The sequence below is a fragment of the Ochotona curzoniae genome, unplaced genomic scaffold, assembly GCF_017591425.1.
Source record: "Ochotona curzoniae isolate NIBS_2020 unplaced genomic scaffold, NIBS_Ocur_1.0 contig_3520, whole genome shotgun sequence".
NCBI classification, from domain to species: domain Eukaryota; kingdom Metazoa; phylum Chordata; class Mammalia; order Lagomorpha; family Ochotonidae; genus Ochotona; species Ochotona curzoniae.
The window spans coordinates 11623130-11646965 of NW_024465894.1; the positions used below are offsets into that span (position 1 = coordinate 11623130).

At 52.1% G+C, this 23836-nt stretch overlaps 1 protein-coding gene across 1 annotated transcript; it reads right to left on the reverse strand.

The window, feature by feature from the left end:
* Nucleotides 1–5885: 5885 nt before the first annotated feature.
* LOC121157207 (lipopolysaccharide-binding protein-like) lies at nt 5886–22454 on the reverse strand. The gene is made up of 15 exons (XM_040981243.1): nt 22328–22454; nt 20855–20969; nt 20023–20151; nt 18225–18380; nt 17664–17727; nt 15291–15354; nt 13886–13977; nt 13236–13412; nt 12118–12177; nt 10986–11153; nt 9488–9555; nt 8949–8991; nt 7121–7184; nt 6445–6521; nt 5886–5930 (listed from the first exon to the last, which is right to left on the reverse strand). Exons 1-15 carry the CDS (start codon nt 22452–22454, stop codon nt 5886–5888), a joined length of 1449 nt encoding a protein of 482 aa, XP_040837177.1.
* Between the last annotated feature and the right edge of the window lie 1382 nt (nt 22455–23836).

A 23836-nucleotide genomic window follows, 5' to 3' on the forward strand; every position in this document is an offset into this window, starting at 1 on the left:
TTTACCTCAAGTACCTACAACAGTCAGGGCTGGGCGAGGTGGAAGTTCAGAGCCGGGTACTTAATCCAGGTCTCCTACAAGGGTGGCAGGGATCCAAGTCCTTGAACTTCACTGCTGCCTCCCGGGATCTTCTAAGTCATGGGGGCAAATACCTGCTCCTGAAACTGACTATTTTTCAGGAAGTTTGTGAAAAACTTGACCTTCTCAGTTTTGCTTGATTTCAGACTTTTAAAAACATAGCAGAAATAACGTAACAGTCTTAATATCCTTCATCAGGATTACACACATGTATGAACACACATATGTATGTACACCCAGATATATGCATACACACATATTTCCCAAGTTCCCTCAATACTTAGTGTGTGTTCCCTAACAGCAAATACTGTCCTTTGTCACCACAGTGCATTGATCAGAATCATGATTTTAAAAAAAGATTTATTTATTTTTATTGGAAAGGCAGGTATACAGAGAGGAGGAGAGACAGAGTGGAACATTTTCCATCCGATGGTTCACTCCCCAAGCAGCTGCAACGGCGAGAGCTGAGCCAATCTGAAGCCAGGCGCCTCTTCTGGGTTTCCCATGTGGGTGCATGGTCCCACGGTTTTGGGCCATCTTCGACTGCTTTCCCAGGTCACAAGCAGGAAGCTGGATGGGAAGTGGAGCTGCTGGGTTTAGAACCAGCGCCTATATGGGATCCTAGCACATTCAAGGCGAGGACTTTAACTGCTACGCTATCACGCCGGGCCCTGGAATCATGATGTTAACATTGACACAACACAACGAGTGTCATCTAATAAGCCAACCACACTCAGATTCTGCTGATAGCCTCAAAGCATGCTTGGTAACACGAGCAAATCTGATCATATCTGTTCGTTTGTCCTGTTTCTTTAACCCCCTTAAGCTTGCAAGTTTCTCAACCTCTGTTTCTCACGACATTAAAATAATTTTTGTGACTTTTATGAATTTCCAAGACAGATAAGCAAAGAGAAAGAGAGATGTTCCATCTGCTGGGGTTCACTCCCCAAATGTCCATAACAACTAAGATTGGGGCAAGCTAAAACCCAGAGCCAGGAACTCCATCTGAGTCTCTTATGCGGGTGGCGGGGGCCCAAGTCCTTGAGCCATCACCAGCTGCTTCCCAAGGTGCACTTTGCCAGGAAGCTGGAATAAGCAGCAAAGCCATGAGTTGAAGGAAGCTAGGCATTGTGGTGTGTCAACCAGATGTATTTATTGCCATACCACACAGCGGCTCAATGACGTGCAACTACGTGACGCTGGAGCATCTTAGTCTCCCTGCGTCTAATTGATGTTTGCTAATGATTGGATTAAGTATTTGGGGCAGGAATGCCACGGTGAACTACATGATACATATAGAACACTTTTGTTGGCAAGCTTAAAATAGAGTCCTTGGTTGGGAAGAGGCGGGGAAACATTAGAGCATTTGCATGAGAATACCCGAAGAGTCAGTATGGACTGCTGCACACTTGGTACCTCCCAGAGCCTCCTTGGAACCTGCAGGATTAGTTAGCACCAGGTAGCCTGTTTACCTGCCACCTTCCTGCCGTAACGTTCTGAGACGCGGCCAGCAGGCGGCGCTGCAGTCTGCGCTTTGTCTGGTGAGCGCTCCAACAGAACTTCCAGGAGTCTTTGGCTGCCAGGCGGTCAGCCTCTCCGGTCCCCTCCCCAGAAAAGGGTCTTCCGCCTCTGTTCCCCTCCTCTCGGTGCCCTGGGACCTCACAGGGGATCAGGAGCTGATCCAGTCCTCTGCGTGGGAGAAGTCTTTATGGTTTTCTAAGAAGCGGGACAAGAAGGGCTAAAGTAACAGCAATGACAATGATGGCAATAATACCCTCTCCTTTTGCTTCCTCATAGGGACCTCCCGTGTGCTAGACACCTGCTACAGAGGAAGCCACCTGCCAGGATCATTACCACCTCCTACTGCTATCCCTCGGCAAGCGGATGTACCCGGGGGTGGCGGTGCAGTTGCGAGCTGCTTGTTCTGGGGACTGTGTGTGATGCTTGCAGTGGGGGGCAGAGATGATTCTTCAGGGCCAAGGCCAGCTACCTGGCACGAGGAGGCCCCAGGAAGACAAGGACAGCCTGGGGAGTCCTCCTTTTGCAAGCCAACTTTGGAGCCAACTAGACAAACTGGGCAGGAAACCCTTTGGCCGGCACTTGTTTCAAATAGATTTCATCCACAAATGGGTTCATTTTGTTTATTTGAAAGACAGAGGAGCAGAGGAGACAGAGGTCTTCCATCCACTGACTTCCCCAAATGCCTGCCTGCAATAACCAGGCCTAGGCCAGAGGAAGCCAGGAGCTGGGAACCCCAATCACATCTCCCAGATGGATGGCAGGAACGCAAGCCATCACCAGCACGACTCAGCTTATCAGATACGTGCAAAGCCTCTAGCTGTGTTTTATTTTTTTCCCTTTTCTTTTCTTCCCTTCCCTTTCTCTTTCCCTTGCCTTTCTTTTCCTTTCCTTTCAACTTTGTGGAGGTGGGAATGAAAAAGACGGAGTTGAGAAGGTCACCGTCAGAGGAAAGGGCCTTGCAAACGGTGCCGTGGGTCTGTCACACACTGGGACCGCCATGTTAGTGACGGGCTCAAGGGAAGGCATACAGGGCACAGCCTGGAAGGAGGAGAAATCCCTGAGGAGGAAGCCAAGAGAAGAGGCATCCCAGGTTTATGTGCAACTAGGACTCCCTGGCATTGCTCAGGAAAATAAAGGGGGCCCTGGTGAGCAGGCGTGGATTCAGGCAGTGTGTTACAGAAGAGCGTGCTCCTGGTTATGAACTTGGCAGATTTGAGCAGACCCAGAACAGTATCTTTCTAGACAGAGATCTGCTGGAATTTGAAGGAAGATTTCAACAGCATCCCTCTGCCACCCCTACCAGGCAAAGTGCTTCACCCACACTAGAGCAACGGTGACCAAGGCTGAACCACAGGCACAGGTCACAAAGCAGCACCTGATTCTTGAGTCCAACTGCTAATGAGGTGGATGTGAGAACTCCTGCACTGGGTACCCTGCCCCTGCAGATAGGAAACCCTGCTTTTGATGGAGGTCCTTATGAAGGAATTTCTCAAAATTGGCCATGGCTGATTAAAACAAGTCCTTTTCCCCCATAATAGAAATAGTACAGAACACTTTGGCTGCCAAGTAATAAGACCAGGAATTCAAACGAGGACAGAAAGGAGACAAAAAAACAAAAAACAAACAAAAAAACCGCAACTACGTGGAGTGGAGTGTGTTTGGCATGGCACTTGGGACACGGATATTCCATATCAGAGTGTCCGGGTTCAAGTTCTGGCTGCACTTTTAACTTCAGTTTCCTGGCAATGGGCATTTGGGAGGCAACCGGTAATGAATGGTTCACGTACTTGGACTCCCGTCACCCATGCACTTAAGTTGAATTCTTGGCTCCTGCTTTCGGCCAAGCCCCTGTGCTTGTGGGCATATGGGCAGTAACTCAGCACAGGGGAGCCCTCTCTGTCGTCATCCTTATCTCTGGTTCTCTGCATTGTAAATTAAAATGTAAAATATAACAAACTAGATGGAACATTTAAAGACCATTCTTCAGGTCTAAGAACAAAGTTAAAATTGCAAGTTCAACTCAGATAAAAAATAAGCCACCATGTGTCAAAGAGATGAGATACAGCTAAAACCATATTGAAAGGAAAATCTAGTTTTTTGGTTTTTTTTTTTTTTGGCTGCAGCCCAGGTCAGCCTGGCGTTCTCCCAGTCCTGGCTCTTGCATGCCAGGTGCGTTCCCTGGTCCAGCCTGGCTCGGCCCATCACCACCCCCAGCTCTTGCTGCAGTTCCACAGAGGTGAGCCCGCAAGTTTCCTACAGAATATGCCCCCAGATCTTCACTTATGTCCTGGTGGGCAGCCCAGTCCGGCATGGCCCACCCCCTGATCCATCACACACATAGAAGGGTACTGTGACCTAGTCCAGCCAGGCATGCCCTCCCCACTTCAGCTTTGCATGTGCCAGTGGGCAATAGGTAATGCTGTTTAACCTGGATCAGGCTCCTATGTGGACTAGTGCCTGGCCTTACCCTCTGACCTCTGATGCCACACCCCTCAGCATCTGGCCTAGGCCCTCGTCTAGGAAAATCAGCTGCCCAGGCTTTGAAACAACATCCTGGCTGCTGAGTGCTGCTGGTTCAGGCCTCTCTTTGGGGCTGTCAGCCTGTCTCCAGCTACAGGCTAGATGTCTTTCTTGGATTAACCACACTGGGGGAACAGGGAGGATGCACCTGACTGGTGTAAAGGTGGACAGAGGCCTCCCCATCTGTTTCAGAACCAGGCATTTAGCGTCACTGGGGGACAGAGTGCTTCCCCTGGCTTGATGAGTAACAAGTAAATGACCAGCAAACCTGGTCGCTCCATTCCCGTCAAGAATTGTCTAAGCTTCTCTGAGCCTTTCCTTTTCTTTTCTTCCTTAAGTGATTTTTTTTTCTTTGAAATGCAAAGGGAGAGAGACAGAGAAAGATCGATTGATATTCCATCCACTGGTTTATTGTCCAAATGCCCACAACAGTAAGGCTAAGACCAGGCCAAAGCCAGGAGCCAGGAATTCCATCCAGGTCTCCCACATGGGTGACACGGAGCCAAGCACTTGGGCCAGCCTCTGCTGCCTCCCAGGCGCGTGAGCAGGAAGCTGGATTGGAAGCAGAGCAGTGGGACTTGAGAGCGGGCACCGCAGTATGAAATGCTGGTGTAACTCATTGTGCCACAATGCCCGAGTCTTCACAAAGCCCCTGGTATGTCCTACAGTGTTCCGGAATGAGCATTTGCTGGCAACCTAACTTGTACTTCTTAAAAATATGCAGAGAATATATATATGCAGCACAACTGTAGGAACATTTATATATATGGATACATAAATATTAATACAGATGAAGATATATGGAGCATGGCTGTCGCACTTGGGGAAACTGCATCTCTTCCCCGTGAGTTGTCTGCCAGCCTGGATCATTAGCTAGCTGCTCATTAGCATAGGGAAAGCTCTATCAAGCGAGCTCTCGTCCCCGAACGTCCCTAGGGACCAGGATCTAGAAGTGGAAGCAACTCCCCAGTCAGCTCGAAGTCTCGGCTGTCAGCAGGCTGACACCAGATGCGGGGGACTGCCAACAGGGAGCAGTTGGAGAGCATGGCATAGGCAGCTGGACCAAAGCCCTCACCAGATCCGTTGCCTCCCGTTTGACACCTGCTTCAGCAGGGAAAGCAACAGGCTGGAATCTTTACTCTGGGACACTCCTGGGCTCCTCTGCTGGCCACAGGACAGGGTGTGAGAGAGATTCTGGGTGTGGAAGCGAGTCTTTGGGCTGAGTCGGCACAGGGCACAGCAGCAGGTCCAGGCCTGGGTGGTGTGGGGAACCCTCCATCTTCTGCCGAGGTCTCAGCAGCAGTAGTGGCCAACGAGAATGGGGAGTGTGGTGATGGTCCAGCTTTGGACACCACAGCTGTGGCTGACCCCAAAGACAAGAAGAGAGTGGGTGGTAAGGAGGCTCAGCCACAACACCGAGAGGCGTTCAGCACGTCGCTCAATCAGCATGTACTAGGACCTGCTCAGGGCCAGCACCGTTCTAAGCATGGGGATAGAAGAATCTGGTGCCTGTTCCCTAAAGACAGCACAGGCCCATGGGGCAGAGGCTCATCCTGGAAGAACGCAGGCTTGAGTCCTGAGGAGGGCTCGGGTGCCCTGGGGAAGGGAAGGTGTGAGGAAGCCAGGTGGCAGAGGCCAGACAGCCCTCGGAGCCAGGAGGACCATCAATACCAGCCTCCTGCTAGCTTCTCCGAGGATCATCCGCACTTCTGGGAAAGCAAGCTGCAGGTCCACCTGTGGCTCCAAGCCCCATCCTTCTCTGGTCCTCAAGTTCGCACGTACTGGATGTTGGCACCCAAGAACAGGAAGTTCTAGGAAAAAACAAGACAGCATAGGAGGGTGGGTGACAGGCACCTGCGAGTTCAAGAGAGCCCACACTTGAGGAGCACAGGCTCTGCCAGAATGGGCAGCAGTTCATCTGCCATAGTGTGCCTGGTCCCCGGGTGTACCCATCGTGGAGTGCCCTGTCCATGACCCATATCCATATCCATGACACAGCTCTTCCCTTTAGAGCCCCACCTGCTGGCACATCCAGGACTTGCAGTATCTTCCGAAGGGCTTGGTTGGTGCGTGTTCCCCTGGCCCCCTCCCCGTCCCGGGATGAATGGAAGGCATGGATGGGGCACCAGGGCACAGGGCTGAGTCACAGTCCTCCTGCCCCCCTGGAGGTGGCACTTTGGGAGGAACACATGGATGGCTTTGTGGTTTACAGCAATCCCTTGTCCAGGTTTTCTGAGTTGCAGCGCTGGGCTGGGTTCCATCCATCCAGTTAGGACCACCAACCCTGGCAGGCCAACCAACACCCCGACCCCCAAGCCCGCTGACCTGGTGGATCTGGAGAGCCAGGTCGTGGAGCTGGATGTGCCTCAGCAGCGGGAGGGGGAGGCCATGGGCCAGTTTCTCTGCAGGTTGAAGCACAATGTAGGGAGATCTGTACCCACACTGTACCCACCCCTTCTGTTCTCTACACATTCCACACACGCTGCGAGACTAAATGGAAAGTATGATTGCTAGTCCCAGGTTGCAGGACAGGAAATGGAGGCAAAGAGCAGCCAAGTGGCTTTGCTAGGTGACACAGTGAGAAAGGGGCATAACTGGCATTAAACCCAGAGGCCAAGCCACCGGTCATGTCGTGGTGTCACAGGGAGGAACTGGCAGCTGACACCATCAAGAACCCTACCTGACTCTGCCCTGCCCGCCATCCCCCAGCCATTGCTTGTCATGGCATCCGAGTGAGGCAACACCTCCCAGAAGTGGAGCATAATGTTGTCAGGCTCTGTGTCTCAGCTACAGAGCGGGATAACTAATTGGGCAGTGGGAATTCAGCGTCTTCTGTCTTCAACACTCTTGTAACTTGGTTCTCAGCCGTTCATCTGCCATGAACTTCTCCATCTTCCTGTGCCCCAAAGAGCCCCCCCGCAGAGTCCTGGTGCCTAACTCCAGCTCCAGCACTTGGTTCCCACAGAGCAGGAGCCATTCTTGGAAAAGTTCGCATTCTTACCATTGACTTTGGGATACAGGTTGTTGAGAAGGTAGTAGTTGAGGAGCGCTTCCAACAGCTCCACCTGGTGGAGAACAGGAGAGGTGCATTGTGACCACACGGGCCATCAAGCCCACCAATCCATGGCCACAGGGCCCCTTTAGGGTGGCTATGCGTGTGTGCTGACATGACCAAGAGTCATGTGCTCGTACTTTATGAGATAAAGCTATCTTGAGATGCAGATATATCTGTATGCAAACAAACAGCATTTTTAGGAAGGTGGCACCCCTACTGATTTTCTTCGGGAAGAACATCCAGTTTTGATTTTGCTCTTGGCCTTACCTTTGGTGTTAAATTTTTTTGGCTTACAACAAGTGTTTTTCTGAATTGAATCATTTTTAAGCAAAACAAGATTAAGTAAAAAACAAAATAGACTTTCATTTAAAAAAATTCCTGAAACATCTTTTAACATCCATTGTTCACTAGACACAAGGTTCAGTTTCCACATGCGTCTGACTCAGTCCTCACCACAGACCCACGAGGGTCTCACGGATGGCCCCATTTCACAGATGAGGAAACTGAGGCACACAGAATGGAAATGACTTACATGAAACTGGGCAGCAGGATCAGGAAGCTAAACTTCCCTGAGCCCACAGCTCCTGATTTTCACATGCCAGGTGCTGGAAACCCTGTCATTTGGCTTTGTGTAGATTCTTGCTGTTATCACATAATAACATGACTGTTATCACAGCAACCCAGGACATTTTCCAGGCTGTGGGCATGCACACATTGGGGTGTTGTCTGCATGTCCCCCTGGATGAGCTGAAAGAAACTATGCTTGGGGGCCCTGGGGCGGGGTCTCTGCCCTAATCTGTGTGTTCATTTCCACTGCTTGGGTTCTTAAGGAAAGATGTGGGGGGGGGAGCAGGGGTGAGGAGGGCTGGGGGGCATTTGTCACCATGAGAGGGCAAAGCAAAGGCAACGACCTCCTTCCCCTGACAGCAGCAGCTGTCAGAAACCACCTGTTCCCTTTCTAGAAAGTTCTCCAACCCATACTGATCTTGTCAATCTCTTCCTGTCCCTAGTAGGCACTCACACCGCTACTTTGCCTTCCCTGTAGAAATCGCCTCCTGGTGTGGGCTGCCCAGCACTGAACTTCTCTTGTTTTCATAACAGAGGCCCCGTTTTCCCCAGGGACCCTCCCCTCTGGTCTCAGTCCCTGTGGGTTGGACTTGGCTGCCTGCAGACCACGGCCCCAGGAATGGAAAGCTCGGATGCCTGCTTGTTCAGTAGGCTCTGCTGAGCTTCCCACCCCAGTGACTGGCTTGTAACCACTGCACTGGCACAGCGATTTGTTTGGGGATTTGTTGATGTTTTTAATGCAACTCTGGGAAGGACTGGGGTTTCTCATCCATGGAAAGAGACTGCCTGAGGATGAACCCAACACAGAGGAAAGTGGAATGGCAAGTGGGAGGCATAGTTTGGAGGTAATAAGGCAAGTGCCTGGTTCCCACTGGGCAGTGAACTCTGGTCTTGGGTTTTTTTCCTTTTTCCTTTGACTTTTAGTTCTAGGACCCTCTGCATTCTTCCTGTATGCTTAGGAAAATTTGAGCTGGCATTCTAGTCTTTGCAGCTCACTGGGTGTCCACTGGAGAGCAGAACCACGCTTTACCCACACTGGGTGGAGCTGCTTCTCCATTCTGTGTCTTGTACTGGCTAGAACCTCCATGTTTCCATAGGGCTGAGGGCACCCTGTTCTCTGCTTTCTACCGCAGGAGCACAGCGATTGGTTGGAACACATCCTACAGCCATTGGCAGCCTAGTCGTGCTGTGAATTAAAACCACTTACGTTGAATCCGCCGACCTTGGATTCTTTCAGCTCCACCTGCAGCCTAGAGGGAATCAGAGAGAGCTGGAAATGTAGGTATTCTACACACAGGAAGCCTAGCCATGCTGGAGTCCCCAGAACCAAGAGGTTCTGGGTAGGAGACTGCTTGGGCCAAGGGCACAGTGGGGGTGGACAAGGCGACTGAATATCCCACAGCAATGATGCCCCAACTCTGGGAAGACTGACAGTGGGGAGACAGGGGGCATAGAACATCCCCATCTTAATCCTTTCAGTTATAAAATTAATATAGCAATGTTCTAGAACGCATGGATTAAGAAGAAGCGGTCATTGTACATTCTTCAGTAAACAGGAATGTGTGGGGGCAGATCAATGGGGGTGAAAGACTTGGAGCCCTTGGGATAAAATTCAAGTTCCTAACCCAAACATGGACCAGGGGATCTCACCTCAGCCTCCCCCAACTTTCTCCTCCCCCAGCTACAGACAGCAAACCACAGTGGCCAGCAGCGGAGCACCTGGCTGTGGGCAGGAGGCTGACTTACTTTTCTGGCTTCAGGGACCCAGTGATCTTACTGGTGTTGAAGGTCAGCGTGGCCGACATGTTAGTGGCCTGGAAAAGGCGAGAGAAGGCAGCAGGTGTAATTGATGGCTGTTGTGGGCAGGCATGGAAGGCTGACTGTGAGTACCAGCTGTCTCCTGTCACAATGGCTCGGTTCAGCCAAAGCGAGAAATTCACCCAGCAGACCACAGCTTCCCAGGGGCCTCACTGTAAGTGCTCAGTAAGTGCTTGAAGCTGGGCCTCGCACGTTGGAACTTAAGAGGGCTTCCCATGATGGCGGTTGAACTTTGAACAGATGGCCAGAAGAAGGCACAGTATGCCTGTCCCTGGAGAACTCTAAAAAGAGACATTTCCAGCGATCGCAGGGTCCACAGTTAGCACCGGTAATAATCATTATAAGTTATATCTCATTTTAAAAATCTATTAAGAACAGCAATGATGTTGGCAACAATATCAGAGATTCACCTCGTGGTATTGCAACCCTGAAACACAGGAGCCAAGTTCTCCCAAAGGATTTGGAATTGTTTCTCAATTAGCCAGGGCCCATCAAGAAAGGATTCAGGGGCTGGCACAATGGCTGCACAGACTAATCTTCCACCTGCACATGCTGGAATCCCATGAGTGCTGGTTTGCATCCTGGCTGCTCCACTTCTGAGCCAGCTCCTTGTTGATGGCCTGAGAAGGTAGTGCAGGAAGCCCTGAGTCATTGGGACCCTGTATCCACTTGGAAGACCCTGAAAGAAGCTCCAGGCTCCTGGCTCTGGATTGGCTCAGCTCTGGCTACTGTAGCCATTTGGGAAGTGAACCAGCAAATGGAAGATCTCTCTCTCTATTTCTCTCTATAAATCTTAAAAAAATAATAATAATAATTCAAAGCCATTGTTGTGCAAGCGCTGGAGTCACTGAACGCAAGAAACATTGAGGCCACAAAAGAGTCACAGTGGCTGGGACTGCTTCCACCCCAGGACTAGAGGAACAAAGATGGAAGTGGGTCAGGGAGACCACTGTGGAGATGTTATAGCCAAGACCTCTAGGCTCAAGGCAAAGAAGCTTTGCCCTTCCCTTCTCCTCCACCCTCCTAAGAGTCCCTCCCATTGGCTGACCTAACAGGAAGTTAGAGTGCAAGGGAACCTGGGAAATGTAGTCTTTAGGAGCCAATATGGGTTAGCAGAACAGAGTCAACAGGACAAGGACAAGGAAGGACTGAGTCAAGGACTCAGGACTCAAGGACTGCTCTCTCCATAGCAGCCCAGATGCACTCAGCGGGAGATCTCTACACTGAACAAATGAGTCTGCCAAGAGCCACAGAAGTACTCCACAATGAACACTGTGAAGGGTTGCTTCCAGAAAAAGGCAAGGCCCAGCCAAAGCAGGCTGGGGAAGTAATAGTGACTGTGAGGTCTGAAGCCATCAGCTGAGTGATGGAAAACCACTCCGATGCTGGAAGAAAGAGCAGTGTTTGCAATGGCCACGAGGCTTACCACACCAAGCCGGAAGACAAGCTCCCTGACAGAGCTGGGCAGGACCACGAAGGCCTCGATCTCCATCTGGGGTGCCATGTACAGGTTCTCGGAGCTGAGGGTCAGGACAGGGGCAGAGACCACTGACCCCTGGAGCTCTAAGTTCATGTTGGGGTAGAGCTTGGCTATCTGGGAACAAATCAAGAGAAGAAAGTGTGGGCTTCTCCCAAGGGCCACAAGGGGTCAGGCAGGCCAAGGGGGCTTTGTGGTTGGTTCTGGGTCTGCCTCTCCTCGGGATAGCTCAGCTGGACGTCTGCCTGCACAGAGAGATGACTTTCCCCTATCTGTAACCCTCCTAGCTGCCATCACCATGCAATCTACAAGGCATGGTCATCACTGCTGCTTGTTTAGGCTGTATCTTGGGGACCTCGGGGACTGTGGACAGGAGCAGCAGGTTGTTTGGGGATTAGATGAGATGATGGAAATGGAAAGTTCAGTCCAGCAATGACAGAGCTACCAGGCGGCTCACAGTAACGGATTCAGCAAAAGTTGGTAGACAGCCAATGTGTCCTTGTCCAAGGGTGTCTAAACAAGTCACAGCCAACTCCCCACTCCCCCTGTGGCAGGTGGGATGCCACTGAGGAAAAGGGTGAGAAAGCTATCTCTAGATCCACAAGGAATGGTCTTTCAGATATTGAAAAGGAGTGTGACAGTTCTCTATTTGCTAAAAAAAAAAAAAAAAAAAGGAGAGAAAGAGAGAGGGATAGGAGAAGCCATGTTTGCTACATGCCTTATCCCTGCATGTCACTGGAATGGTTCATACAATCTGATAGTCTTGGTCCCCTATGAGCCCTCTGTAACTATTGTTAGTTAGGGTCCAAGGTGGGGAACAGGCCTGAGGGTTCTTAGCACCAGGAAAAGGCTGAACGGCCTGTGATCCCAGATGCACAGGTCTGTACTGTAGTTTTATTGGGAATCCCAAAGGTGGGGTACCCTGACACCCTCAGTGCCCCAGCTTCCCCTTTTGGGTGGCCGACAACCTTTGATCCTTGGCCAAGCTGAGAGGAATGTGGGGGTCTTGGGAGGTACCTCTGAATGCCAGCAGGCTGTCTGCACCCCTGGGGGAGGGGACCGGGGCTGCGAGGACCCTTACCCTGGGCACGATGGCACGGAAGGATTTGGTGGTCAGCCGGATGTGGGAATCTGATGGAATCTATGGCAGAGACAGAGGTGTCTTAGGAAGCCAGTGTGGAGGTCCAGAGAGAGCAGGCAGACGGGGAACGCTCCAGACTGAAGCTTGCAATCACACTGACTCATGTTTGGTTCTCAGCTTGGTCACCGTGTGATCCCAGACCAGACCTTTCCTGTGTCTGTAAGCCTCAACTTGCTCATCTACAGAATGGGGGTAACAGTTGTCCCCACCTCCAGGTCAGTGTGATTGGCTCTGAGAGTGGCTAGCTAGCACATGTCCTCGCACGAAGTGAGTGCTCCATACGGCCTCACTGCGATCACCCTACCAACAAGAGAGGCCTGGTCCACGGAATGTGGACCTCAGGGGAGCAGAGCCCCCGAGAGACAGAGCGTCACTCCTGTGGCTGACCATGTCAACTGGCCCATCCATGTTAGACAGGACGCACCTCATCATTCATGAGATGCACGCTTTTATGAAGTGCTATAAGAAACAACCCTTTGAAAGCAGGGAAATTCCAAACAGAGGATCTGCTATAGAAGCCAGGCTCCCTTATAAGAACCTCAACGAAGATAGTTATTTTAAAGATAAATGTCAGGCAGACTTTGTTTTGCCTGTTTACCCTGACCTTTTCACGTGAGCTGCCAGGGAGCTTCCTGATTTGGAGTTTTTCTTTCTTATTTTTTTTTTAAAAAAACAACCATTCTATAGGCTCTGTGTCTTCATAATCATGCTTTACTTAAAAACTCCTCTAACAATGCATCATTTATTCTGCTACATTGACTCATAGTTGTAAATTAATCTCCACACATCATCCAGATGAGAGGAAAATTTAATTAGAATAATGCAACTGGACTAGGAAAAAAGCAAAACACAGACCAACGAACTGCAAAGTCCTTCACGCTTATTGTAAGGGCGAAAACTGTGGTTTGTGCTCGGTTAGCAGACAAAATGAAAAAAGGGAAATTGTTCAAACTTTCTGTTTTTCCTGACCCAGAATTTTTTCCTTAGGCATGACTGACAGTGTCACTGATGGCAACGGGGAGGTGGGATGGAAGCAGGTTGGAAGGATGGGTCCTTACCATGTCATCCGTGATGGAGAAGTTGGAGTACCCCAACTTGTGATAAACCACGCTGGCTGTGTTAAAGACGTAATCGGAGATGGCGAAGTAGACCATTTGGCTGTGTGTCTCAGGGAGGCTCATGGCTGGAGCAAGAAAATCCACTGGGGAGCGGTGACTCAGATGAAAAATTTCCCCCTGGAGAGAGACACAGGGGCCAACAGGACTTGACCCCCACACGGCCTGACCCGGCTGGAGTGGCAATGGCTGGAGGTTGTGCCTGGAAGTCCTCCACAGTCTGCTTACTTGGGGTGAGAGTGTGGCTGAAGCTCTCATGTCTGAACCCACAGAGGTCCTGGCCAACGTCGGGGCCATCCAGGGCACTCCTTAACCCCAGGCCAGTTCTGACTGACCTCTCATGTAAGGTGGGAGGAACAGGGGGAAGGAGGAGGGCAAGTCTGGGAACCCTGGGCTTGTGAGATGTCTGTGCGGGGCTTGCCTGTACAGGGCTGCTAGCTCTGAGAATGCTCCTCAGAGCTCCATATCACCCTGCCCTTAGCCCTAGCACGGGCGTCTTTGGAAGGGGGGACAGGTGGTCCCAGGAGCCAGCTGACCCTGGGGACACATCCTTGGGACAGGACACACTCATGCTCCTCCTCCAGGTGGCTCACCTTGAACATCACCTCCAGAGTCTGGGCTGTGGCCCGAGGGGGCTCCATTAAGCTGTAATCGATGCCAACGAAACTGTCGATCTTTGCTGTGACTGAACCAGGAGAGAGGCAGGGTTAGGCGTCAGGGGCAACCTCTGTTTCAGAGAAGGGGTGAAGGCTTTGGCCATTACCTGTGTCTTTCTTCCCAGCTTCCTGTCCCTCCACCCAAGACCATCTCTCTCCTCCCCCATCCCCAGCCCCCTACAACCCAGCCTGCACGTAAGAGACTACGTGGAGCTGCATGCCCACTACCAGGTGAACCACGGCACTCCACAGCCCTGAGCGTGCCACACATTGGGTCCGCCAGACCTCGTGTGTCAGCACTCAGTGGTGGGGCGGCGGGTTGCTGCATGCTGCCCACCTGCTCCTCGCCCGTGATCATCCTGCAGATGCCCCTATACATGCTGGTAAAGAGGTGTTCACAATTGGGCCCCTTGGGGACAATAGCCGAGAACCCGTAAGTGTCCATCGGTGGAAACCTGTTCCAGAAAGGAAGTGGATTCCATCTGGTGGAACTACACAGCTGAGAAGACCGAGGTCTGGGATGGCCACTGTTGGAAAACTGCCTAGTAGGATGTGTTAATGCTGGACCTCTGTGTGCTGGGGGAGCTGGCCGTTTCCCCTGCAGGTGCCCTTCCGCAGGCAGGTGGCCTGCCTACGCACTGCACCATTCAGAGCAGCACGACTCCCCCGGCGGTCTCAAAGCAAAGCTGCCTCAACAGCCTTCAGTGGCCGAGTGGGCATCCCAGGGGAGCCTGCACAGCCAGGAGAAGGCCAGGCCAGCCATTCTCTGTGTCTCCACTTGGGAGTTACTTACACACAGGTGAGCCGTGGGTGCAAAGCCTTTAAGCTGTGCACTTGTGATGTGAGCACAAGCATGAGTATTCCTCTGTGAATAAAGTGTTGTGAAATGATTTTGAAAATGAGGTTGATTTATATGTGCCAATAAAGGATCCCCAGGATATATGGGGGTCCTTCACAAAGTCTGTGGAAAGATGGAATTCAAAAGGAAATTTATTTTGATGCAAAAAATTGAGTTTTTTTTTTTATAACATGCCCATGGACATTGAGAAGACCCTGCAACAAGATAAACAAAAAACAGCCCACGGATCCATAATACTCTGCATGATAATACATATTCATAACTATGCAGATATACACAGCAGGAAGAATGCATGTCTGAAGGTAGACACACCTGTTTGTGTGTGTTCACACGGGAAAAGACACATCCCAAACACAGGTTACCTCTTGGAAGAAGTGTGGGGTGGGAAAGGGTCTCCAGTCTGCCTCACGCACATCTGATGGATGACAGTTACCTGTCTGTAATAGAAGTTACCAGTGGCCCAGGCACGGCTGGGTGCCCTACCTGGCAGTGTTTGGAGATAAGGCTGGAGGTCAGAGGTCACCGCTTCCTTGATACGTTCGCAAATCTGAGAAAACAGAACAAGTTCCAGAAGACTCGGTTTAGGCCCCGACCAACACTATGGTTTGGGTCACATTATTTCCCGTGTTCCCTTAGTGGTCACCAATTCTACAAATGCTGCTGAGTGCTTCTTAGGGCCCAGGCATGATAAAGATAAGCAGACCCATGTGGACCCCAAAAATGTCCCGTTGCATTTTCCATAGTCTGTCCCACAGCTGATCGTCTGAGTGATCACTGGCACAGTGGGGTGAGGCAACCTCGCTGGAGACACTGCCCACAACTCTAGCATTAGAAAGGTTTTCCTTGGGGAGACCCTGGTTCCCAGAATTCAGAGTTTCACAGCAGAGCTGGCTGGTAACTAGAAACAGCCATGCAGATAGATAGATGTAAAGTTAATACGAACGCACCCCAACTGTCATTGGTCTCCCCGTCCTCTGTGTGCCCAGAGAAGACTCAGTGCTCCTGTTGGCGGGGGTAGGGAACTAACCATGCGCAATCAGCCATCACTGTCTGAACGGGACTGTCTTGGGAAAAAAAAAATTATTTCTACCCCTACCCCTTCCCACTGACTGCGCTTGCCAATCTGTTCGCTCCGGTGAGCTGCCACTCAGCCAATGCCTGTGACTGAGGGAGAGCTGCTTCTGCCAGACTCTGAAAGGGGAGGTGCTAAAACCACGCGGTCAAGGCTGGACAAGACCACACGATGCATAGGGTAGGGAAACAGTCGTGGAAACCTATAGGATTCTGTACTGGGATGACTTTCCATGTGTCTTTGAGTCGCCACTGTAACGGAAGAAACCTAATCCGGACTTTGTAGCAGGTGCAAGAAAGACCAAGTGCAGTGCCAGTCAAGAGGCTGCTGCAGCGAGTTCTGTGCCCTACACCAAACGATGCCAAGTGAATTTGTCTTTGCTGGATTTTAAAACACCAGGCTCAAATGTCAAGATTTTCTTTGGCTCTGGGTGCTGGGGTGTTCTCACTCTAGTTTGAAATTATCCAGCTGCTGGCTACTGTGTCATTTGTCTAACTTGACAGGTAGGAGAGGGACATAGGAGCCCCCTGGCCTCATGTAGGGGTCACAGGAGGCTTCTTGGAACAGGGGACTTTCTAAGGGTATGTTACAGGGTGAGCAGGCATGGATCAGGTCCCAGGCATATGGCTGGGGCTTGCTGGAGGCTGGGCAGGCAAGGCATTGTAGCTGAAGCTCTCTTGGCAGCTTTCCCAGTTTCTGGGGGAGTTCAGTATCCAGGAACTGCCAGAAAGCATGGAGAAGTGGGTGGTGAGGAACATTATAGATTGGTTGCAAGGGAGTAAGATGGTGCTGTGGCCTCACTGTGTGTCCCTTTTGGGTTTTCCTTCAGATAACAGCCCAGCAGCTATGCCCAAACCTGTGTTCACCTGCCCCACTCCTATAGGGAGGCCTGGGGGTACAACTGAGTCTCCCAGGGAGATGGGTCGGGGCTGGTGAGAACGCAGCAGGAGAGTCGAACAAGCCTGGGTTCAAATCCTGCTCTGTGCTTCTCCCCTAACCCCCAGTGTGACCTCTGCATTGTCTCTCTGCCCCATGGGCCTCACACGCAAGATGCAGTGCCAAGGCCAAGGTCAGATAGTGAGGTGAGAGGCAAGAGCTGCTACTGCCTCTCCACCTTGCAGTTCAGATGCCATGGTGGCATCCGGGGGCAGCTAGAGAGGCTCTGCTCCCAGCTCTTGGCTTCTGTGGGAGGGAATTCCACAGAATGGGAATTCTGGGGAGGGATTCAGGGGAGGCTTCCCTCCTATTCCAGGACACCAGGCCCCTGGGAGGCCTTAGCTGGAGGTACCCCACATCCCAGGAAGCTCCGCTCCTGACCTAGCCTCTCCCCAGCCCACATGACACAGGGTGAGCTCCTCCATTTCTCAGGGATGAGGATGGCAGCACCTCCTCTAGTGATTAACATTCAGTGGGATGACCCACATTGGAGCCCAGGGCGGAGACCTGGCTGTCCACCTCCCATCCTGCTCACTGCTCATGTGCCTGGGGTAGTAGGAGATGACAGTCCAAGTGCTTGGGTCCCTGCACCCACGGGAGATACCCGAAGAAACTCCAGGTGCCTGACTTTGGGCTGGCCCAGCCCTGGTCTTGCAGCCATTTGGGGACTGAGTCAGCAGGTGGAAGATCTGTCTCTGTGTTTCTCCCTCTCTCTGAACTTCTGCCTTTCAAATAAATACAGTTGAGGCAAGTAGGTATTCTGTATGTGTGCCCAGACCAGCTTCCCTGGCCCTGCCACAGCAAAACTCGCCTGTCTGCAGCCTTCCATCCAGCCTGGCCCCACTGACCTCCTTCTCCAGCACTCGGCGCAGCTTGTTCTCTATCTGGTTGTGGAAGAGACTCAGCAGCCACCTGTGGGGAAACACATGTGGAGTGTACTGTTGACCATGGGGGACAGTCCCCTAGGGAGAGCTCCCCTACCCCATCCCGGCACCTGCAGCACCTCAGGGTCCCACAAACGCATTCTGGTGCACCTGGCTACTCAGCCACCTGTTACACCTGCTCAGAGTCAGGGATGTAGGGGAGGAGAACGGAGTAAGAAAGGAAATAATTCGTCCTGGGACTTATGTGATCCGCACAAGCTCTCCTTCATCAAACACCTTCTTGCTTCTCCAATAACTGCCTTTCATCTGCCTTACAAAGACCCAGGCATTTGAGTTTTGTTTTGTTTTGTTTTGGTAAAAACATCAATGTCCCGGACTTGAATCAGCATCTGAGCATGCCAACAGTGTCCGCCAGAGGGCGTTCTTTCTTCCAGCGTCCAGGAAGAGCCTGACCCATCCGTCCAAAGCCTGCAGGCTTCCGGCCCCAGGCTGGCCATGTCTAGGGTATCTCGGCGGTGACCTTACCCCAGGTCCCCGTCTATGTCCACCTCCACATCGCGTATGTGGCTGCTGCAGCTGGAGGTGGTCACTGTGGCCCTTCCGGAGGGCTCGCTGCCCAGCAGGAGGTTGACTGCAATGGTGATGCCATTGACATGCAGCTCAAAGGAGTTTTTCAGCCTCCTGCAGAAAGGGAGAGGAACAATGGTTAATTCTTCGTTGAGGTTGAGGGCGGATTGACAGCCCAATTCTTGTCTTTGAGTAAGTGGAATTAAGCAAAGACATAAGAGCAACAAACAAGACCCGCAAAGATCTAGAAGAAAGCCTGGGGTCAGCATTTTATGGCCAAAAAAGGGACATAGACATTTCCAGCAAGATTGAAGTCTCAGAAGCCGCAAAGGAACAGGCTGATTAGCTTCACGTGTCAGAGAACCAAAACTCCAGTGAATAAGACACACCACAGGCAACATAACAAAGAAATGCATCATGACAAAAAAAAAAAAGCATCGTAAGAGCTCATTTCCTTAATATAGGAAGCTGCCAATGAACTATTTTCCTTCATCTTACAATGGACAAGCCAGGGCTGGGACTGTGGCATAGCCCATTAAACCACTATCTGCTGCACCAGCATCCTATGTGGGCACTGGTTCGAGTCCTGGCTGCTCCACTTCTAATCCAGCTTTCTGCTAATGTGCCTGGGAAATAGCAGAGGGTGCTTGAGTGCTTTGGCCCCTGCATCCCCAGGGGAAACCTGGAAGGAGCTCCTGATTCCTGGCTTCAACCTGGCGCAGCCCTGGCTGTTGAAGTCATTTAGGCAGTGAACCAGTGGATGGTTGAGCTCTCTTGCTCTGTATGTGTGTCTCTTCTGCTTTTTCTATAACTCTGCCTTACAACTTAATTTTATATATTTATATATAGATATAGATAAAGAATAAGCTGATATAAATTAATAAGGAGAGGGCAAAAACATCCCTAAAGAAAAAAGTGATCAATGGTATGAGAATAGTGTTAATGGGAAATAAGATGAGAAGTTATTAAAAATGAACATTGGGCTGGTGCAGTGGCATAGCAAGCTGAACCTCTGCCTGCAGTGCTGGTATCTCATATGGGCCCTGGTTGGAGTTGAAGCTGCTCTACTTCTGATCCATCTCTCTGCTGATATGCTTGGGAAAGCAGCAGAGAATGGCCCAAGTACTTGGGCCCCCAGCACCCAGCATCCAACGGGAGACCCAGTAGAAGCTCCAAGCTCTTGACTTTGGACCAGCCCATCTCTGGCTGTTGTAGCCGTTTGGAGAATGAACCAGCAGATGGAGGGTCTCTTTTTCTTTGTCTCTTCTTTCTTTGTACCTCCGCCTTTCAAATAAATGATTAAATCTTAAGAGAACATGACAATGATACCACTTCTCACCTATCAGACAAACAAAACTTGTGAAGCTTTCCATGCGGTGTTGGCACAGTGCTGGTGAATGGACATCCCACCCTGGGGTTGCCAGTGCCCCCTGGCACAGTCTCTGGGGTGCACAGCTGGAGGGCATGCACTCTGTGGTTCAGAATCTGATTTCTGAGCCTCCAACCTGGGGCTCTAGAGAGAGCTAAAGGCGTAGGGGCAACTCCGCGAAGCATCGCCAAACGAGCAGCAGCAGACTGAGTAAAACACTTGCAATGGGTCCCGGTGAACTTTGGCACCCGCGCTGCGGGGCAGATGCGCCCTCTGCAAGCAGCGAAGCAGTCGGCCCTAGGCCTTGGCGCTGGCTTCCTCTCCCCATCGCGCCACCTTTCCCAGGCGCTCTGAGCACTCCAAGGCCTGGGGGCAGAGCCAACTTACAGGAACGACTTGCGCACTTTCCAGGCGCCCTGCACGCGGATGTAGGAATTGGAGATGGCGAGATGCAGGCCATGGCGGGGGACAGGGCTCAGGGTGGCGCCGAGGAGCTCACACGCTTTGATTTGCAGACTGCAGGGGGAGACCCAGTAGACATCAGCTCTGGGCCTGCACCTCCCCTATCCTCCCCTTGCCGTTAGCCCCTCACCGCTCCTTCTGGAGCACCTGCCCGCCCCCAACCCCAACCCCCCAGTGTTTGCTCTGCGACCCCGCCCAGCCCTGTGTGTTCCTTAGGTCATAGCAGAGTGATCTGTGGTGTTGTTGAGGGAATGGAAGTTTGGGGAGGGAGTGTAGTTGATCAGTCACAGGAGCCCCACCCTGCCTTGGACACAGCCAGGGGAGGAAGTCAGATTCAGGGAAGACCCAGAAGGGAGCCACAAAGGGCCATGTGGGATGGAGGGGAGGAGGTGCCATCGCAGGTGCTCACTAAACAGTCACTAACGGGCTGAATAAAAGGGGGAAAGTAAGGAGGCCAGGAAGGAGGAAGGAGTGGTGAAGGTGCAATGAGCCATAGACCTGTTGCCCTCCCTGCATTTCCCAGCCCACAAGAAGCACTTCCTGACTTTGTTTAGCACCAGTTGTTAATATCAGGGGATTCCTTGAAGACTCAGTGCCAACGCCACCTCCTCTGGTGAGCCTGCCTTGATTGCCCTGGTGCTAACTGAAGCTCTGTTTGCAGCCTCAGGCCCGTCTTCCCCTTCAGACCTCTGCAGACGCCAGCCTGCATCCCAGCTTGCCACTCTGGAGAAGGATACAGGATCATCCGCAGCCCCACCTGTGGAACTCGTAGTTCCCACGCCCGATGTGTTTGATCCTGAAGTCCCCGGAGAACTCAGGCAGCTCGATGTCCTGGAGCTTCCTCTGCAGAGCCAGCAGCCCCTCCCTGGCCGCTGCAGATGGAGACACTCCAATCAGCTTGGGCCGCCTCCCTCACCTGCCCTGCCTTCTGCAGTAATTAGCTACAGGTTGCTGCACCCACCCCCTTCCCCCCCGCTGTGTGCCAGGGAGTGTGAGAAGGCACAGGGGTAGCCCTCTGCTTGCCTACCTGTGGTCTCCAGGACAATCACCCCATAGGGCAGAAATGGGAAGGGTTTGGGACTAGAGCCTTGGTGTGTGTTGCCTTCCAGGTGGCTCAGAGTGAAGCCCAGTGCTCTACTCCCTATGCTGTTCCAGCCACAGTGATAACAATACGTGCCTCACTGGGCACCACAATTTACAATTTACAAAGCCAAAAGGGCACTGCCAGCAGGTGCCCAGCAAATGCCTAGACCAAAAAAAGCAGGGTTTGTTTGATTCAATATAGGAAAAAGGAGGAAGTTTGACCTCAGGGGGGCTGGTCACAGCACACAGGTGAGTTCTCACATCAGGGCGGAGCGCGAGGCACAGCCTCCTGGAGAAGGTTTGCACACTGACGGCCCTTGCTAGTCCTGCTGGGCTGCCCGGGAGCTGGGAGTTGACACCCAGCTGGCTGTGTGAACCCAGCCGGCTAGAAGTGCCCTGTGCCCTCTTTTCCTTGGGTTCTCCTCTTTCTCACAAACCCCCGTGCTGGGGGCCCCTCTGACCGCACTGCTACCCTTCACCCCTGGCCAATTCTGCACTATTCTTTTCCATTTCACTTCTTCCGGGAAGCTTTCCATGATATCCCTGTCTGTCCCCAGGCAGCTGGTGTCCCAATAACCCTCCCCAGGTGAATGTGATTGCTACATAGACTCCCTGACTGTGAACATACATGTATCATAGGTGCATTGATATATAACTGAGCAGGTGCTGACTTTAAAGGTATCACCAGGCAAGTTTAGAGTTTTTACATACCATGTGATCGTCATTGCGCTCACACTGCAGTGCATGCCAGCTCCCTGCAGCCACCCTTGTGCCCCTTCTAGGTCTTTGCTTGTCTTGGTGGACCCTAGGTTCTCACTGCTGATTTCAGACTTGGCCAGGGCTGTTTCCAGAGGGTTGTTCTCATCCCCCTGGGGCCACTGCTGGCTTCACATCACCCAGCAGTGGTTCCACGCATCTCCTCCCTCAGCAGTTCCCCCCGCCAGCATCTCCCAGACCAACTGCTCACACCCAGATCCTGGCCCTTGTCTGCTGCTGGGAAACCCAGCTCATCTGAGTAATGGGCCCAAGCCTCACAATGGTGGGGGAAGAGGCTGGAGCCGAGGTAGAGAACGGCTGATCCAGTCCCATGGACAAAGTCCCCCCACTGAACCCAGGACCTACCCAGTCACCTGCCATGACTTCTTACCATACTCCAAGCCCTTGTCTGTGATCCTGGCCACCAGGCCGGGGTTGGCACCCAGAGACCCTGGGGCTGATGTGAGTAGCAATCCAAGCAGAGTGGATCTCAGCAGAAGCCTGGCCAAGGCCCCCATCCTGGGCACCCTGCAGGCTGGGCCAGGACCATCACACTATGGCCTGAGCCTGGCACCCTTAAGTAGCTCAGGCTGGAGGCGGTTCCTGGGAGCGGGAAGGGGAGGCCCCGGGGCCTGGAACCTGCTTGCGACACCACCACAGCACCAGGGTCAAAGCTCAGGGTGTCGGTGTGCAGCGGGGGGTGGTGGTGAATTCCACACTTTCTTCCTGGAAGGCCCTGACATTGGCCACCAGAGGTTTTGCCTCTTCTCAGCCAAGTTCTTATGGGCCTCGTTGGAAGGCCTGGGGTTACCCAAGAGGAACTGGTGGTTCAGAGAGGCCCTGCGGCTCCCTCCAGATCGCACATTTAGCACATGGCAGAGCTGGGCCAGGGGCCAGGTCTGGGGCCATCCGAACTTGCTCCTCGTACTGGACTCTGTTTACTTGGAGAAGAATTGGGCTCTCTCAAAGCTTGCTGCTTTCCTGGATGGCAATGGAAAAAATAATCAACCTGCCTGCCACCCGCTACTCTGCTTTGAGAATTTGCTTCTCTGTGCGGAAGTGAGTGTGCAAATCCGTCCTGCACAAAGATGCCTGCCGCTGCCTGGAGGGGGATGGATTGGGCTGGAGGGGTTATCACACCCCAAGAACTGCAGAAGGGGCTGCTCTTCTTATCCAGCTTAGGGGCTCCTGGGAAGCGTGCCACACGGGAGAGGCTCCATGTCTTTGTCCACAAGGGGCTTCATCCTCTTTAATATTTATCTGGAAGGCAGAGAATGAGAGAGGAAGGAAGGAGGGGAAGGGGCTGGTGTTGCTGCAGTAGGTTGAGCCACCTGTGACACTAACATCTCCTGTAGGAACCCAGGGTTGAGCCCAGCTGTTCTGCTTTCCATCCAGCTCCCTGCTAATGCACAAGGAAGGCAGTAGAATCCTTGGTGTCTGCCACCCATGTGGGAGACTCGGACTGAGCTCCTGCCCCGTGCCTTTGCTGTGGCCATCTGGGCAGCGAATATTCAGGTGAAAGTTACCGATTTCCCTCTCTCTCTTTCTGATGTTCTGCCTTTTCAAATAAATAAAATACATCTTGAGGGAGAGAGAGCTGCTGGTTCTTTCCCCCAATTACCCACCCCGACAGCAGTTAATTCTGGACCAGGAGCCAAGAACTCCCATCTGGGTCTCCCATGTGGGTGGCATTAGCAGGGAGCTGGGTCAGAAGTGGAGCAGCAGCCAGAATTCGATTCTGTGCATCTGTACAGGCTACGGCTGTGGCCACCAGCAGCTCACCCTGCTTGGACCACGGCAGCTGCGGAGATGGGTTTCAAGCTGGAAAGGATTTAGCAGGGAATTTTCAGGGGTTATTCCTGGCTTAGAAAGTAGGATTCTAGGTGCTTTAAAAAAAAAC

What these genes read in the sequence shown, in the direction of transcription:
- LOC121157207 (XM_040981243.1), bottom strand. Translation starts at nt 22,454, where the DNA reads ATGGGGGCCTTGGCCAGGCTTCTGCTGAGATCCACTCTGCTTGGATTG. An exon ending in CTCTGGAGGTGATGTTCAAG is followed by an intron (nt 13,413 to 13,885) that starts GTGAGCCACCTG and finishes GTCTCTCTCCAG; the next exon opens with GGGGAAATTTTTCATCTGAG. An exon ending in CCTGTATCCCAAAGTCAATG is followed by an intron (nt 6,522 to 7,120) that starts GTAAGAATGCGA and finishes TTCAACCTGCAG; the next exon opens with AGAAACTGGCCCATGGCCTC.